Genomic DNA, 15,905 nt, shown 5'->3' with positions numbered 1-15,905 from the left:
CTGTGCAGCCAGACTCCTCAACTTCAGGGGATGAGGGCAAGGGCAAGGAAAGGGGGAAAGGGCAAGGGCAAGCAGAAGGGGAAGGCGTGCAGGGCCCAAGACCAAAATGCTCTCAGATGAATGTGCTGAGAATGCAGCACTGCCATCGTCTGACCTGGGAGGACTCAGCTGCAGGAGACTTAGGAAGACCTGAGGCTCCTAAGCAGCATCTTGTAGCAAAGATGGTAAGGTAAAGGTAAAGGGGCCCCTGACCGTCAGGTCCAGTCGTGTCCGACTCTGGGGTTGCGGCGCTCATCTCGCTCTATAGGCCAAGGGAGCCGGCGTTTGTCCACAGACAGCTTCCAGGTCATGTGGCCAGCATGACAAAGCTGCTTCTGGCGAACCGGAGCAGCACACGGAAATGCCGTTTACCTTCCCGCCGGAGCGGTCCCTATTTATCTACTTGCACTTTGATGTGCTTTCGAACTGCTACCGTAGGTGGGCAGGAGCTGGAACCGAGCAACAGGAGCTCACCCCGTTGCAGGGATTCGAACCGCCGACCTTCTGATCAGGAAGCCCTAGACTCTGTGGTTTAACCCACAGCGCCACCTGGGTCCCTTGTAGCAAAGATGGTGCTGACCTTTAAAGCCCTAAACAGCCTCAGCGCAGTATACCTGAAGGTGGGTCTCCACCCCCATCATTCAGCCCTGAGGTCCAGCTCTGAGGGCCTTCTGGTGGTTCCCTCCCTGCGAGAAGTGAGGTTAAAGGGAACCAGGCAGAGGGGCTTCTTGGTAGTGGCACCCGCCCTGTGGAACCCCCTCCCATCAGATGTCAAGGAAATAAGCAACTATCTGACTTTTAGAAGAAATCTGAAGGCAGCCCTGTTTTAATGTTTGATTTTTTTATTGTGTTTTTAATATTCTGTTGGGAGCTGCCCAGAGTCGCTGGGGAAACACAGCCAGATGGGCAGGGTATAAAATAAATAAATAAATAAATAAAATTATTATTATTATTACTACTACTACTACTACTACTATTAGGCTGCACTTCTGCTACTCTGAGGGCTCCACTTCAGTTTGTTCCTTGCCGCAGCAACTTCAAACCCAGCCTGAACCCATCCACCATGAAACTTGTTCCGTCCTGCCTTGGGCTGGGTGTTCATCAGTATGCAGATGATACCCAGCTCTACCTCTCTCTCAAATCAGAACCAGTGAAGGCAGTGAAGGTCCTGTGTGAGTGCCTGGAGGCGGTTGGAGGATGGATGGCGGCTAACAGATTGAGGTTGAATCCTGATAAGACAAAGTACTGTTTTTGGGAGACAGGAGGCAGGCAGGTGTGGAGGATTCCCTGGTCCTGAATGGGTCCTAACTGTGCCCTTGAAGGACCAAGTGCGCAGCCTGGGAGTCATTTTGGACTCACAGCTGTCCATGGAGGCGCAGGTTAATTGTGTATCCAGGGCAGCTGTTTATCAGCTCCATCTGGTATGCAGGCTGAGACCCTATCTGCCTGCGGACTGTCTCGCCAGAGTAGTGCATGCTCTAGTTATCTCTCGCTTGGACTACTGCAATGCGCTCTACGTGGGGCTACCTTTGAAGGTGATCCGGAAATTACAACTAATCCAGAATGCGGCACTTTAGACGGGTGACTGGGAGCAGCCGCCGAGACCACATTAACACTCGTCTTGAAAGACCTACATTGGCCCCCAGTACGTTTCTGGTCACAATTCAAAGTGTTGGTGCTGACCTTTAAAGCCCTAAATGGCCTCGGTCCAGTATACCTGAAGGAGCTTCTCCACCCCCATTGTTCCGCCCAGACACTGAGGTCCAGTGCCAAGGGCCTTCTGGCAGTTCCTTCGCTGCAAGAAGCCAAGTTACAGGGAACCAGCAGAGGTGGCACCTGCCCTGTGGAATGCCCCCCCCCACCAGAGGTCAAAGAGAAAAACAACTACCAGACTTTTAGAAGACATCTGAAGGCAGCCCTGTTTAGGGAAACTTTTAATGTTTGATGCACTATTATATTTTAATATTTTGTTGGAAGCCGCCCAGAGTGGTTGGGGAAACCCAGCCAGATGGGCTGTGTATAAATAATAAATAAATAAATTATTATTATTATTACACCCTGGGCTGGGCCCTGCCGCACAGCAGATGGGAGTCTCCTCCTTCACTAGCAAGACCCAAGATGGTGTCCACACGACAAGCGTGCAAAACATTTCTTCCTCTTCCAAGAAAGGAAATGAGCTTTTGCATAACAGAACAAGGAAGTGGAACACAAATAGCAATGGGCTCCCCGGATGTTCTGTGGAAAAAAGAGAGTATGCCTTGCTCACACAGCTCACCAGCAGCAGATGGTGTGAAAAATTGCTGGCATGTGCAATTGCCCTTCATCACTCAAAGTGCATGTTGCGCAACTACACTTGTTGTGTTGTTAGAAAACAAGTAGCAAGTTGCCTGCTGCACGACATTGCACATAGTTTCTCAAGGTTTGAGCTAATGTCGACATATTTAGAAAAGCCACGCTAATTCCAGAAAGTGTCCTCATAGCAACAATATATATTTTAATAAGACGATGCCCAACTAATTGGAGACACCCAGAGCGTTGCTGTTGTTTTTAGATTGAGCCTTTTTCTAAAGAATCAACCAGCCCAACTAAATGTTGCAGCTCAAGCTATAACCAATTTTCCTAAGCCAAGGTGGATACAGCAGTTAAAGCAACACCCTCCCAAAAGTATGCAGTGGAGTCAAAGAACTGTTTTCATGAAAGGTGAGCTACCAGCCTTAGCTTCAAAACCAAAGCTCAAGAGCAGCCACTTGAAGACTGCAGGGCCTGCAACGATTCAGCAGTTTTACAAGTTTCTTTCACCAGCTAAGGGGACTTCAAGACAACCTGTTCATTGAGCATCCTTCCTGAATATATCTGCAGGGAGATTAGACAACGCTGGCTATTCAATGAGCACCCATCCTGATTTGTCTGCAGATGCATCAAAGCAAGTGTTATGTCAGACTTTCTACTTTCCTTATTGCAATAAATTTGATATTTTGGAGAAGTGGGTTTGCTGCGCAAGAGCTCCCAACTAACTATAATTGAGCAACCTGAATTTGCCAGTGTGCGAATTAATCCCACCCGCAGAATAGCCACAGTCCGCAAGTGCCCTCGGTTCTGTAGCTGTGACAACAATCGAAGCCACATTGAAAAGAGAATATAGCACAGCTTTTCCCGCCTGCCCCCCAAAGAAAAGTGTGTCAGAATTCATGTCTCACCACTAAGGGAAAAGTCCACACTGGATGCCCCAAAGATGATGCTCTCTTTGGAATAAATGGCCACTTCTCTGTCTGCCCGCAGGTCATATAAACGACACTGGAAAGAAAGGAGAAACAGTATCTGTGCTCAAGCAAAGGCTAATACACACAAGCTGATTTTTTATAAGATTGATAGATACCTAACAGGACAAAGCTCTCTCTCCCACCACACCCATGAAGGCATACTTGGACCAGTAGCTGGTCCAGCCCACCTGTCAATCACCTGACATCATTACAGGGGATGTCCAACCTGTTTAAGCCTGTGGGCGTTGGGGGAAGACACAATATCTGGCCTGCCATGATGTTAAGACAAGTAACTGTTGCTTTGGAAGACAAAATTTTAGCTCTCTGCTCAGCCAGAAAACGCACTGGGTGGTCTTGGGCAGATTTCTCTCCGCTCAGCTACATCCCCGGACTGCAGTGAGGTTCAAATGAGATGCGGATATATTTGTAGCCCCCTACTGAGCGCTTAGAATAGGCCTTGGCGGAAATCTAAATCAGCTGCAAAGCAATGCCAAGTTTCTTCTCCCCCCCTCCCCCTCCATTCTTCTAACCCCCCCCCCATGCGCTCTTCTGAGCATTAGGAACCACTTTTGTGCCACATAGCAGGCCCTTTCACACTTGCCAGGCTGCTGAGCGAATGGGCCGTGCTGTGCTATGCAATACGACAGATAGCTATGCTATAGAACATGCATTCATACCTTCACATGGTGTAAGAAACCTGTCTTGCGTAGACCTGCATTATACCCATTCTGTAGACCTGTGATTAGCTATGCATCCATATGGCACGACAAACACTCTGGGGAAAGCCTCCAGGTTAAAGGTTTTGCGGCTGATTTGAACCTTGCCAAACCAAAATATTCTAAGTGTCGTTAAAATAAATCACTGTGGAAGACGCCCTTGGTGTCCAACAATATATCTTCAGGTGACCCAGTTTTAACTCTTTATGCCTGCAATCACAATGGTCACTTCTCCCTAAGGAAAAAAGCCAGTGGGCTGAATTATGCATCAGCCTTGCGCTTGCAGCTAGTTCAGGTTGCCACACCTACAGATGGGCGCCTTATTGTTCCATCATACGCTTCCTAGACACAACATCCTCTTTGCAGGGTACAAAGAGCGCATTTGTACATTTTTAAAGGGTTGCAACTCATCTGGAGACCCCCAAGTATTAGGTGAGCAAAGAATGTACAAAATAAACAAGCCATAATAAAATACTGAATGGCCAGGGTGATTTGAGGATCATGCCCCCAGCCCTCACTTAAGGAAATGGCCAGGCTTTCAAAAATGAAATAGGGCAACGTACTGTGGCATCATCTGAGCCAGAGGCAAAGGCATCTCCACTTGGGTAGTACCTATGCAGAGAACAGAAAGCGTGTTGCGTTAGAAATATAGGAATTAAAGATATTATGTCCCCAGCTTTTATTTGTTTTCTATATGCTGCATCCATGAATGTTAAAGATATCCAGTAGCAGGTAAGTAAAGGAACACATAGAGGTAAACGAGGCAGCAGTGGTAATCCAACATCTAAAAGCAGAAAATAGCAACACCAAAATTTGCCCACCCACCCCCCTCCCCTAGAGTTCACCGGGATAGGTTGGGGTTGGGGTGGAACTGCCGCAGTTTAAATGATCAAGACTTGAGAATTAGGTCACTGAATTATCACTTTCTGCAGTTATCTTACAGGTAAAAGATCATGGCCCCAAAATTTATGAAATGGATTTCTCTGCCCACCTGGCACATGCAATTGTAGATGGTCTCAAAGCAGGTGCCAGGTCAGCTCAGACACCTGTAACACCCCTCCACCCCAATGCAAATAGCTTTCATTTCTGCATAATGAATAAAGTTTCAAACTGTTTCTTCTAATTTTGGTAAAGAGAAACAGCCAATGCTGGACAGCAAGCTCTGGCACTTCACATAAGCAAAACCAGAATTTTTGAGCCAGAACCCACAGTCTTTTCAAGCAAAGAAAAATGTAACATCTCATTTTCTCCCCAAAAAACACATACCAGAAAGCATACAATAATTAGGTTTTTTTTTTTAAAAAAAATAGCCATTGTTAGTATTTATCTATTTACATTATCTGATGCAAAATTATTTCACTTGTGCAAGTTCAATCAAAATGATTGCAAATCATTGCATTAATTGTAATCAAGCCTGTAAATGAAAAAGAGAGGCAATAGAAAATGAAAATGAAAAGAGGGGCAATAGAAAAATGCCCTGTACCTTACTTTTATAAAACGCTATAAAAAGGGAAATTGCTAATATTAAGATAGGGTTTTCTTTACAGAAAATCCTCTGCTCATATGATAGTGGATCTGGTAAGCCATGATAATTTTATAAGTGATGAGTACTCCTATAAACCATAATTATGACAAGCTTGCTAGTAAAATATAGTCAATGTCATGATGCAATGTGGTGATGTACTAGTTCTGTATTTCCTGCTTGAACCCCTGGAGAGCAACTGCCTGTCTGGTGCTGACTCTGTGTAAGGTAGCTTCCCATGTTCCACTTTACAGTGGTACCTCTACTTACGAATTTAATGCGTTCTGAACACACATTTGTAAGTCGAAAAAAATTGTAAGTCGAATCCCATAGGAATGCATTGGGAGAAAAAATTTGTAAGTAGAAGCAACCCTATCTAAAAATTCGTAAGTAGAAAAAATCCTATCTAAACCGCATCCAAGATGGCAGACGGAGCTCCATTCGTAAGTAGAAACATTCGTAAGTAGAGTTATTCGTAAGTAGAGGTACCACTGTACATTAATTCCTGCTACATAAATAAAACAACTCCGTGTGGCTCGTAAGAAAACATTTTGAGGAGACAGCTGGACTGGAAAACAAGTACATTTAAAGCAAAGTCTATGACTTCAAAAGTACAGAGGTGCAAACTAGGGAATGCCGAGAAAGAGTTTTAATCTGCCATGTAATTAATTAATTGCCAAGGCCTGCAAAATGCAACAATCCTTTAATCAAAAGCCAGCTCTCTTTGAATTTTCTCTTGGTCATGCAGGATTGTGACAAAGGGATAGGAATGGCTCTGCCCACGAGGTCACTGTAGCAGGGGCCTTCCGCCCACCAGGCTACCCCTGCTATTGGGCAAGCAAAGGTTTGTTCCGCAGGGCCAGTGCTGTTCTTTCATTGGCTAGAGACGGTGGTAGCTTTGATAGGCGGAGAGGAAAGCTGACCCTCCCACTTTCCCCCTTGTACGTTATCCTTACAGGTATTTTGCTACTCAGCACGACAGAACCATTTTGGGATGCAATCACATGAATGTGCAGTAACAGCACCTACTGACCTGACGCTATTGATATCCGATTCGTGGGTTTCAAATGATTGGATGCACTGGCCAGTCCTCATGTCCCAAACCATGGATTTTTTATCACACCCCTAAAAAACAAAAGTCAATAAAGATTCAGTTATATCCTCACAGATAGAGAATACTTTTATTTATTATTTGTAAAAGGAAACTTTGTATTAGTTAATACTTTATTGTCCCCTTGAAGCTGCACTGTATCTTTGTCCTTTTGTCCTTTGTCCCTTTATGATTTGCATTTTTTATTCTTTGCTTTCTCTCATTTTGTTATGCTTGCTTTTTTAAAAACAACAACAAATCAATAAAGTATATTTTTAAACCGTGGGGATGGTTCTGTGAATAGTTTTCCTACTTCTGCAATTTTTGCCACTAGAATATGAAGATCAATATGGCGCTGGCTTCCTTCCACATTCCAAGGGCATTCCACAAAGTGCTGAGCTGCTTTCAGACCTGTTTTATGCCAAATATCAAACTATTCCAACAAGAAGAACTGCTTTGTTATACCCCTCCCCACAGGCTTGTTTCACCACCCCATCTCTGCTATTTTTCTAAATCACTGGTGGAGAACCCATCCTACAGGCCTCAGTTTAACCTGCCAACAATCAGCAAGCATTCCACAGCAATGGAGCATGCTCAGAACGCACTGGGCAGTTCTTGAAGTTTCATTCCCTCCTCTGCTTTCCCCGCTGAGGACTGTTTATACTTCTGCAAATCTTAGGGTTCATTCGAGCCTGATGATATTTCCATGTTGTGCCTGGGTGGGACTGTTTTGGGTACATAAGGATCCACACTTGCTGTTGAGCTTTGGAAGAGAAGAAACACTGGAGGTTTCCTCTGCGAGAATTGTGCAGAGGGCAATTTTCTTCTGGAGGAAGCTGGGACGAGAAGATGCCATCATCACTGCCTGTGCCCCCACCCAATCCACTAACCTCAGTTTTTTAACTGAGTGCCATTAATATGCTGGCATCTTTCCTTTTCAGTTACTATACAAAGGAGGTGCAGAGATTATCTGAGTGCAGAGATGGACTGGGTATGTGCTAACCAAAGGCTTAATCCAGACAAACCGATTTGGGGAGGACGTATAACCTGCTCTGAATTTGCGCATTTGCCCAGCTTCGTCTGGGGCTCGAGTTGTGCCACCCTGAAGAAGGTGGATCTAGTCACAAGTTATATGGACCCTGTTCACCTATAGATTAGTCTACTGCAATGCATTCTGTGTGGGGCTGCTATTGGAGAGCATTCCGAAACAGAAGTTGGTGCAAAATGCAGCAGATGTAACGCTTTGGGGCATCTTCTTTTTGAATCATATTATGCCAATCCTGTCCATAGCTGTCAACTTTTCCCTTTTCTCGTGAGGAATCCTATTCGGAATAAGGGAATTTCCCTTAAAAAAGGAAAAAGTTGACAGCTATGATCCTGTCCCATCTGCACTAGCTTCCCATTTGTTTTGGGGCCCAATTCAAGACGAGTCCTCAATAGCTTGGGACTAGGATGTTTGAAGAAATGCCCATCAACCACAGCCATCCTTGGAAACCCTGCTGGGCTGCCAAAGGAGCTGCAGCTGGGGTACATGAAACACCCCGGTGGTTGAAATCTGGGGTTTGACTGGCTCCTTTCATTGGCAGGTTTTTGGTGGACAGTCAAAAGGTTCTCCATTTCACCAGCCTTTTCCTGGGTTTTTACCAAATGTTGACATTCCTGACAGTGCCAGTTTTGAGGTTCTAATTCTGTGTGTTGTTAAGAGTGGTTTTACTGTTCTTAAATTTTGATTGTATCAGGATTGTGTTTTCCTTGCGTGCCTTTATGGGGGCTGAAACGTGGTAGATAAAAGTTTCTATAAAAGAAGTAACATTTGATTGCGACAAGCAGCACAGACAGCTCCTAGGATTAACGGGCAACACAGTCCTACTTTCAGTAAGCCATGAGAAGGGCTACATTCTTCTGAATCTCATTCAAAAAGCATAGGGTAAGAGGAACCCAGCTCGACAGGCATTCCTAATTGAATGCTTGCAGCATTCTGCATTAGTGCACCTGGGGATACAACAGCAATGCCTGCTTTAATCGGGAGAAAGGGCACTTAGCAAAATATTACAAAGTACTCTCTTCCACTTGGAGAGATTTTTATTTGCTTCATGTCTCCCCCTGCAATTCCCTCCCCTCCATCCTGCATAAAGATAAATCTGCTTTTACCCCTGACACAAACGTGTTCCCTGTCTCTGAAGGAGCAAGATCCAAGCACAAGACATCTGCTCCATGGCCATGAAAACTCTGCAGAAGCTGACCGCTTTCCACGTCCCAGAGTGCACAGGTGCCATCTCCACTAGCAGTCAAGATCTTAGGGGAGAAGGGGAAAACAAAGGAAAAACAACTGTTATTAAAAAGAAAGACACGATTTGTCAAAGATTTGTCTCCACTGATTCATGTTAAAGTTGGATTCTTTGTTTCACGTTTAAAGCATGCGTACACCTGAGTCGTTTCCTTTTCTATTCTCATCCATTTGACTCACAGTTTGTGTTAAAAGTCTGGTCTTCAGCTGGTGGGGTGGGAGCCACCAGTAGGGGGTGCCATGACTAAGGCGTGTGGCACCATTGATACCACTACAATTTTCCTCTTTTCCTTTTTAAAAAGGTAAAGGTACCCCTGACTGTTAGGTCCAGTCACAGACGACTTTGGGGTTGCGCCGCTCATCTCACTCTATAGGCCGAGGGAGCCAGCCTTTGTCCGCAGATAGTTTTTCCGGGTCCTGTGGCCAGCATGACTAAGCCGTTTCTGGCGAAACCAGAGCAGCGCAGGGAAACGGCATTTACCTTCCCACCGGAGCGGTACCTATTTATCTACTTTTGAACTGCTAGGTTGGAAGGAGCAGGGACCGAACAACGGGAGCCCTGTCGTGGGGATTCGAACCGCTGACCTTCTGATCGGCAAGCCCTAGGCTCAGTGGTTTAGACCACAGTGCCACCCGCATCCCTTAGTTTTTAAAACTACCATAGTTAAAAAGGTACCTTAGTTAAAAAGGTAGTTGTTGTTCTTTAATGGTCTTTGTTTCTTTTCTTTTTTTTAATAGCATGAAAAAATTATACAAAAAGTATTTAACAGCTGGAGCATGCCACAGCTTTGAAAAACACTGGATTGGTTGCCCAGCCATCTCTTTAGGAAACAGGCCTAGGCTCACCTCCTAACAACTGGTAGATGGTAACTTCAAACCTAACTTAGATTGAACTTTCTCTTGTTAGTGGAGCTTGCGATGCTACCAAGGGGGTTGGGGGAATTGTCACCTGATATCAGGCCCTTGACAAGTAGGCATGGTGTTGGGGAACCCAGATCAATTCCTCTAACTCTGCTTCACAGAAAGCAAACCTGCTCCAAATAATTTACAATCTAAGAACATGGGAGATGCGGAAAAAAGTGGTACGAGGAGGAAAGAATATGGGATTGCTCTAATTTCACACATGGAAAATGTCTGTGTGATTCTGGAAGGCCTGGTATTCTTTCAAGGCGAAATAGGAGTTTCTGGTATTCACACTTTTAATAAAAAAAATATATTTTGTGGCTTTAAAAGGCGATGCTGAGGTTATCAGCTGAAAATTTACCCTCTTTTGTTTTCAAAATGTTTGCTTCCAAATAACTCATTACCATGGAAATGCCCAGTACGACACTCAGATAAAAATATTTATTTGGCTACTATCTCCCCCTTTTAACCAGCAAAGGGTGGGGGGGGGGAGAAACGATGAGGGCTACAGATTTACTGAACATCTATTTTGCCTTTCAGTTTGATAATCCCCGCACTGTCAGCAGCTTAGCAAAACTCAGGATCCTTAGACTGGGTCTGTAATTGCCCCCTTGTGGTTGCATTTCAAAACTGTTTCTCTCCTTTAAAGGGGGGGGGGCTGTCCCTGCTGCTTGAACAGCCTTGTAAACAAACACTGGGATGGTTTTGGGGCTGAAATGAAAATATATCCCCTCTGCCTGGGCAATCAAGGGTACTGGCAAGCGTATTGGCAGGGTACTGAAAGAGACACTGCGTAGCAAACAAGTCAAGCAGGAATGGCTTGGGAAAGATGGTTTTATTCCTCTTGATTTCAGTTGCAATAACCTTCTATAAGCCACAGCACAGGGAATTAATCATGTTCCACAGCATGCCCTAAACCAGTGTCTCCCAAACTGCCCCGTCCATAGACCACTTGAAAATTGCTGAGGGTCTTGGCAGACAATGATCTTCTGCCGGCTGTACAAATCGTAATGCACACTGCTAGATACTATATGTCAGGGGTGGCCAACTCCAAAGAGACTGTGATCTACTCACAGAGTTAAAGACTGGCAGTGATCTACCCCCTTTTGGGGGGTTCAGGTCAAAGTTGTTGAGCTTTTTTAGGAAGGAAAGCCCTGTTTTGGGGGGTTGAGGTCAAGGTTGTTGAGCTTTTTTAGGGATGAAAGCCCCATTTTGGGGGGGGTGCAGGGCAATTTAAATGTTGAACTGTTTGAGGGGGAGCCAAACTTGTTGAGTTTCTTGGGAGGGCCAGTGATCTACCGGTGATCTACCACAGACATCCAGTGATCTATCTACCTGTTGGACGTGCCTGCTATATGTTTTTAATTGCCATTTTGATGGCAGCTTTCCTTTCTTATCTATTCTATCTTTCTTATCTTGATTTCCATCGAGTTTAAATTGTACTGCAACACAGTGCAATACATAAGAAACTGAAGCGTTTACATAAGAAACTGCCACCATCATGTATATCGGCAGTTATTAATTGGTTGCCACTCTGTAAGGGTACAGGATATAATTTATTAAATAAAGTAAATAAATCTCTCTTCCGTTTTATAACGGGTGTCTGCCTAAATATGGACTCCCACCCCCACCCCCACGCAATATATAAGAATATGTGAGGTGCTATTTTAGTGGTTTTTCGCTGCAAAATCAAGAACAGGCTCATGTCTTTCTCTTCAACAGCTGTTTAAGCTCCAGCTGCTGCTATTCTGGGATGTGGGAAGCTGAGGGTAAGCTATTATTTTCCATTCTGAGGCTTCCAGTAACAAACCTGAGGTGATGAGGGGTGTCTGTTGCCACAGAAACTGGAGTCACAGATCCACCTGTGGTGCTTAAATTGTAGCCTTAAAAGGCAGGTGTCTGGTGTAATCACAGCAAACACAGAGCCCAAATTAGACTGAGATGCAGACTTGTGGTGCTGTCTTCCCTGCTTACCTGTGTGACACTAAAGCCTGCAACTTTTGGGTATTATGGGGACAGGACTCCACTCCAAAAACTGTATAGAAATTTATTCATGTATGCCACTACAGCAGCAGGAATGTTACTTGCCCAAAAATGGAAAGAAGAAATCTTCCCAGCAAAAGAAGAATGGATACAAAAACTTATGGAATATGCAGAAATTGCCAAACTTACCAGAAAAGAAATCCAGATAACAAACCTTTTATGAAAGAATGGAAATGGTTTATGGAATATTTACAAATAAACTGTAAACAGATAAGAGCATTGGCAGGATTATTGTAATAACCTGCAGTTTTATAAGAATATATATTTAAAGCAGATGAATAAATGAGCAAAACGTTAATTTGGATATGAGAAAACATTTAAAAATAAATTTAAGGAACCGCAGAAAGAGGGGGAAGGAAGCCAAGTTTTGAAATGTTAAAATGATTATAAAATTATTGAAATGTATAAAATTAAAAATCGTAAATGAAATAAAAATAAAATAAAATAAAGCCTGCAACTTGAAATTTTTACGGCAATGCCAAACCTAAGGGTATACGCAAAGGGCCAGGAAAAGTTGTAGTGGAAAACTAGCAGAAATAAAACAAAACATAGAGCTGCGATTGGAGCTTCGAAATGGGAAAGTGCGCCTTGCAATTTGTGAGAGGGGAACCAGGGGTAAAAGGAAGTGGATCCCCCATCAACCTGGGCAGAGCAGGAAGAGTAAAATTGGTTCAGAAGGGCAAAACTGACTCACATAAGCCCCCTAGTGGCCACTATGTTTCACTGTTTCTCTCAGAATGTCCCTAGAATGGCCATTGCTCTGATGGGAGCTTTGAATTAAGGCAGTGGTTTTCAGCCAGGGTGCCATGGCACCCTAGGGTGCCTTGAATGATGGTCAGGGGTGCTGCGGCCAACACTGGCCTCTGTCCCTCTTTCCTTCCTTCCCTCCTCTGATGCCCTCTCGCGTTTCTGCCTCCCAAACGCTTGCGCAGCTGTTTATTGTAGCAGCCCCGGCTATAAGCTCCGCAGGTGAATGAATGGTGCCTCTGGGAGGCACTCCTCTTTGGGGCGAGGAGTGGCAGCTCAGAGACCAAGGACGGCAGCCCAAAGGAGGCTGAGGAAACACTCCACAAAGGAGGGTGTTCGAAAAAAGGTGAGAGGCTGCCAGCTCCGCAGGCAAGGGGTGACGTAACTGGGCTCCTGAACCCCACATGGGTGCTGCAGAAAGAATGTAGTTAGTCAAGGGAGCCATGGACTCAAAAAGGTTGAAAACCTCTGGATTATTATTTATAAAAATATATCCTTGAGAAGGTTCTGCCACCACAAGCTCTACCTTTCTGTGGCTATGACGCTGAAGCTCCTTTTTTCTTTTTAGAAATCAATTTTTTCCTGTTTTTAAAACCTGGATTTTCACTTTGAGATTACCGGGGGGGGGTTGGGGGGGAGAGAATTTCATGTAGCTTCCTAGGACGTTATCAACCATTTAGGACAGCGGGCTTCAACCTTCCCAAAGCCAGGACCTGCCTTCAAGCTACACATACATTTGAGGATCTCTTTTTTTTAACCATGCAATTGCTAAAGGCAGCATGGGAGAGCAGTGGTCTTGGTTAGGAAGGAAAGGATTAAATCCCCACTCCTTGCACCGTGGTTCCAGTCCACACTGAGGGACCTGGAGCAGGGCTTTTGTGGAATTCTCTCCTTTTGGATATCCCCCAAGCTTCTACAGAAGGGGTTCCCAAACTGTGGTCCACGGACCTCCAGCAGCCTGCAAATTTCATTCAGGTGATCCCAGAACCGGTCCAAGACATCTTTGCACCCCAGACAGACCCCAAAATAGCACCCTCTCCCTGTCAGGGAAGAAAGGGTGAGGGGAGATCTACATCAGGAGCAAACATGGGAGGTGGAGAGAGAAAAACTGACATTGGGATCTGCTGCCCCCATGGATACTGCCACCTGAGGCAGTCACCTTGCCTCATGGATGGGCCGGCCCTGATGGGATCTGTGTTTCATTATGTCTCATAAAGTTAATAGGATGACAGAATTAATAAATTTAATCTTGGTAATATTGCTTTTAATGATGGCAATGAGAAAGAACAAATGCCTCTTACTTCCGTGTTACTTTTTTAAATGCCTTATTAAGCCTTGAAAGGGGCAGAGAGAAACAGCAGCAAAGTTTAACACAGGAGGCACATCCATCGCATTAACTATTAACTTTGATTTTCAATTGCATTTTTATTTGTTTATTTCTTATATCGTATTTTATTGTACTACGATCTGAATTTTGTGCATATTCAGATTGTAATACATTATATCAACAGAAGAAGCAATCAAAATACAATTAAAAAGCGCATCGCACCCAGCACAGTGCATTACAATTCATACAACAGGCAGAAAAACAATTAAGCAACCCACCAGCAATTTTCAAGTAGCCTGTGGGGCAGGGGGCGTTTGGGAACCACTGCTCTACCCTGCGATCTTTAGGCGCTTGCTTAAAACTTCCTTATTCACGAAGTCTTTCCCTGTAGTGTGATTCAGCCGCATTGTGCTTACTCCTGAAGATGCTTTACTGTGCTTTTGTATTTTATTTTGAAATCTTACAAGTCTACTCCACCCTGGTATTTTATATGCTGAGCTGTCTCAAAATTCCTACAAATGAATAAATAATGTCATGTTTGCCAGATCCAGGGCCAATAGAAGAGACAGTCAATGTTGGGACTATAATTCCCATTGCCTGATCGCTGGTCAGGCTGCTGGTCTGTCTTCTTCAACATGAACTATTTCAGACTCTCACGGACCCCCTTCTTCCTCTTTCTTCGTATGCAAGGGAAATAGATAAGATCGAAAGCTTCCACTTTGGTTTTTTTAATAAACCGCGGTTTCCTCTCAAGCCTAAGCTCAGCAAACTGAACTCAGGTTCAGATCCTGGTTATGTCAACTAACCAGTTCCTTTATTTGGAAATCACACGGTGAGGAGGGAAAGGAAGTCAACACAAGAGTGAAGGCAGGGAGGATACAACACAGCTCCCTGGGAGCAAAATAAAACCTTGCACCATTTCCCATGCCCAGGTATGTCACTATAAATCTGTACTCAGCTGTCTGCAACCAGCATTTGCAAAGCTAAGCAGGGTCCAGTATGGTTTCCAATTGGATGAAGGACTGCATGTTGAGAGTCCTGCATTGCAGGGGCTTAGACTAGAGGACCCTTGGGGGTCCCTTCTAACTCTACAACTATGATTCTAACACTGGAGTGTACTTGCCTGCATATCCGAATTTGTGAAGCTGCAAGCCGACAGGTAATTGGTGTGCATGGCAACTGATTTCTTCTTGGCCGCCATATTCTCATTTTTTTCAAATGCCAGTGGATACACAGAGCACTTGTTGTCCAAACCCCTAGTTTTAAAAAAATGGTAAGAAAAAAATTAGCACTTAAGCATGGGTTGCATATGCATTAACTGTTGGCAAGTTTTGCTTTTGCTGTCCAGTTTCCATTTTGCTGTTCTCCTGGGGAGCTCAGACCCACAGGGAAAGGTCTTGTTCCCATTCACTGGCTACTGCCTAAGGAGGCAGTGGAGCTGGAAAAAAGGAATAATGAGAACATGTGGCCTAAACCAAGGCTTGAGGAGGTGGAAGGGAAGTCTGAAGAGAAGAAAAACCCACTCCCTACAAGATGACTACGGTAGGAGCATTTTTTTTACCCTATTTGTCCGATGCACTATCTGGAAGGTCACAAATTCCCCACCCTTGCCTTAAAGGGTTAATTCATCCCCCTGCCGACAGACATATTCAGGTGATACTTCTATCTGAAGTGAGCCTGCAAGAAACAGAGCTCTCTCTCTCTGCAGTGGCACCTGTCCCTGTGGCGTTCCCTTCCGACCCTAGACAGATCTGCCAGTTCCACTCCTTTAGAAGAACTTAAGGAGTCAGTAAAACCATGATCTCCCCAGACTTACTGTGATCTGTGGATTTCTCTCACTACCAAAATGCTACTTTTGAATTCTTGCTTCTTCTTCTTCTTCTTCTTGGTAATTTCTAAAACATTTTCTAACTGACGCTTTCTAGTGAGATTGATTTTATATTATTATTTTTATCAAAAGCTGCTTTTTTG

The 15,905-nt window shown here is 44.5% G+C and overlaps 1 protein-coding gene across 1 annotated transcript in view; it reads right to left on the bottom strand.

Moving 5' to 3' along the window:
- The window catches only part of GNB5 (G protein subunit beta 5), a 31,227-nt gene that overhangs the window by 5,544 nt on the left and 9,778 nt on the right, over nt 1–15,905 (bottom strand). Inside the window, exons 5-9 of the mRNA XM_035131989.3 lie at nt 15,058–15,190; nt 8,779–8,922; nt 6,571–6,662; nt 4,579–4,627; nt 3,237–3,333 (exon numbers count right to left, since the gene is read on the bottom strand). Of these exons, the coding sequence (XP_034987880.1) occupies nt 3,237–3,333; nt 4,579–4,627; nt 6,571–6,662; nt 8,779–8,922; nt 15,058–15,190 (515 nt within the window). The remainder of the gene's footprint in view (nt 1–3,236; nt 3,334–4,578; nt 4,628–6,570; nt 6,663–8,778; nt 8,923–15,057; nt 15,191–15,905) is intronic.

Source organism: Zootoca vivipara, chromosome 13 (genome assembly GCF_965207765.1).
Source record: "Zootoca vivipara chromosome 13, rZooViv2.hap1.1, whole genome shotgun sequence".
NCBI lineage: Eukaryota > Metazoa > Chordata > Lepidosauria > Squamata > Lacertidae > Zootoca > Zootoca vivipara.
Note: the sequence above shows the minus strand (reverse complement) of the source record. Positions and strands in the feature narration are given on the sequence as shown.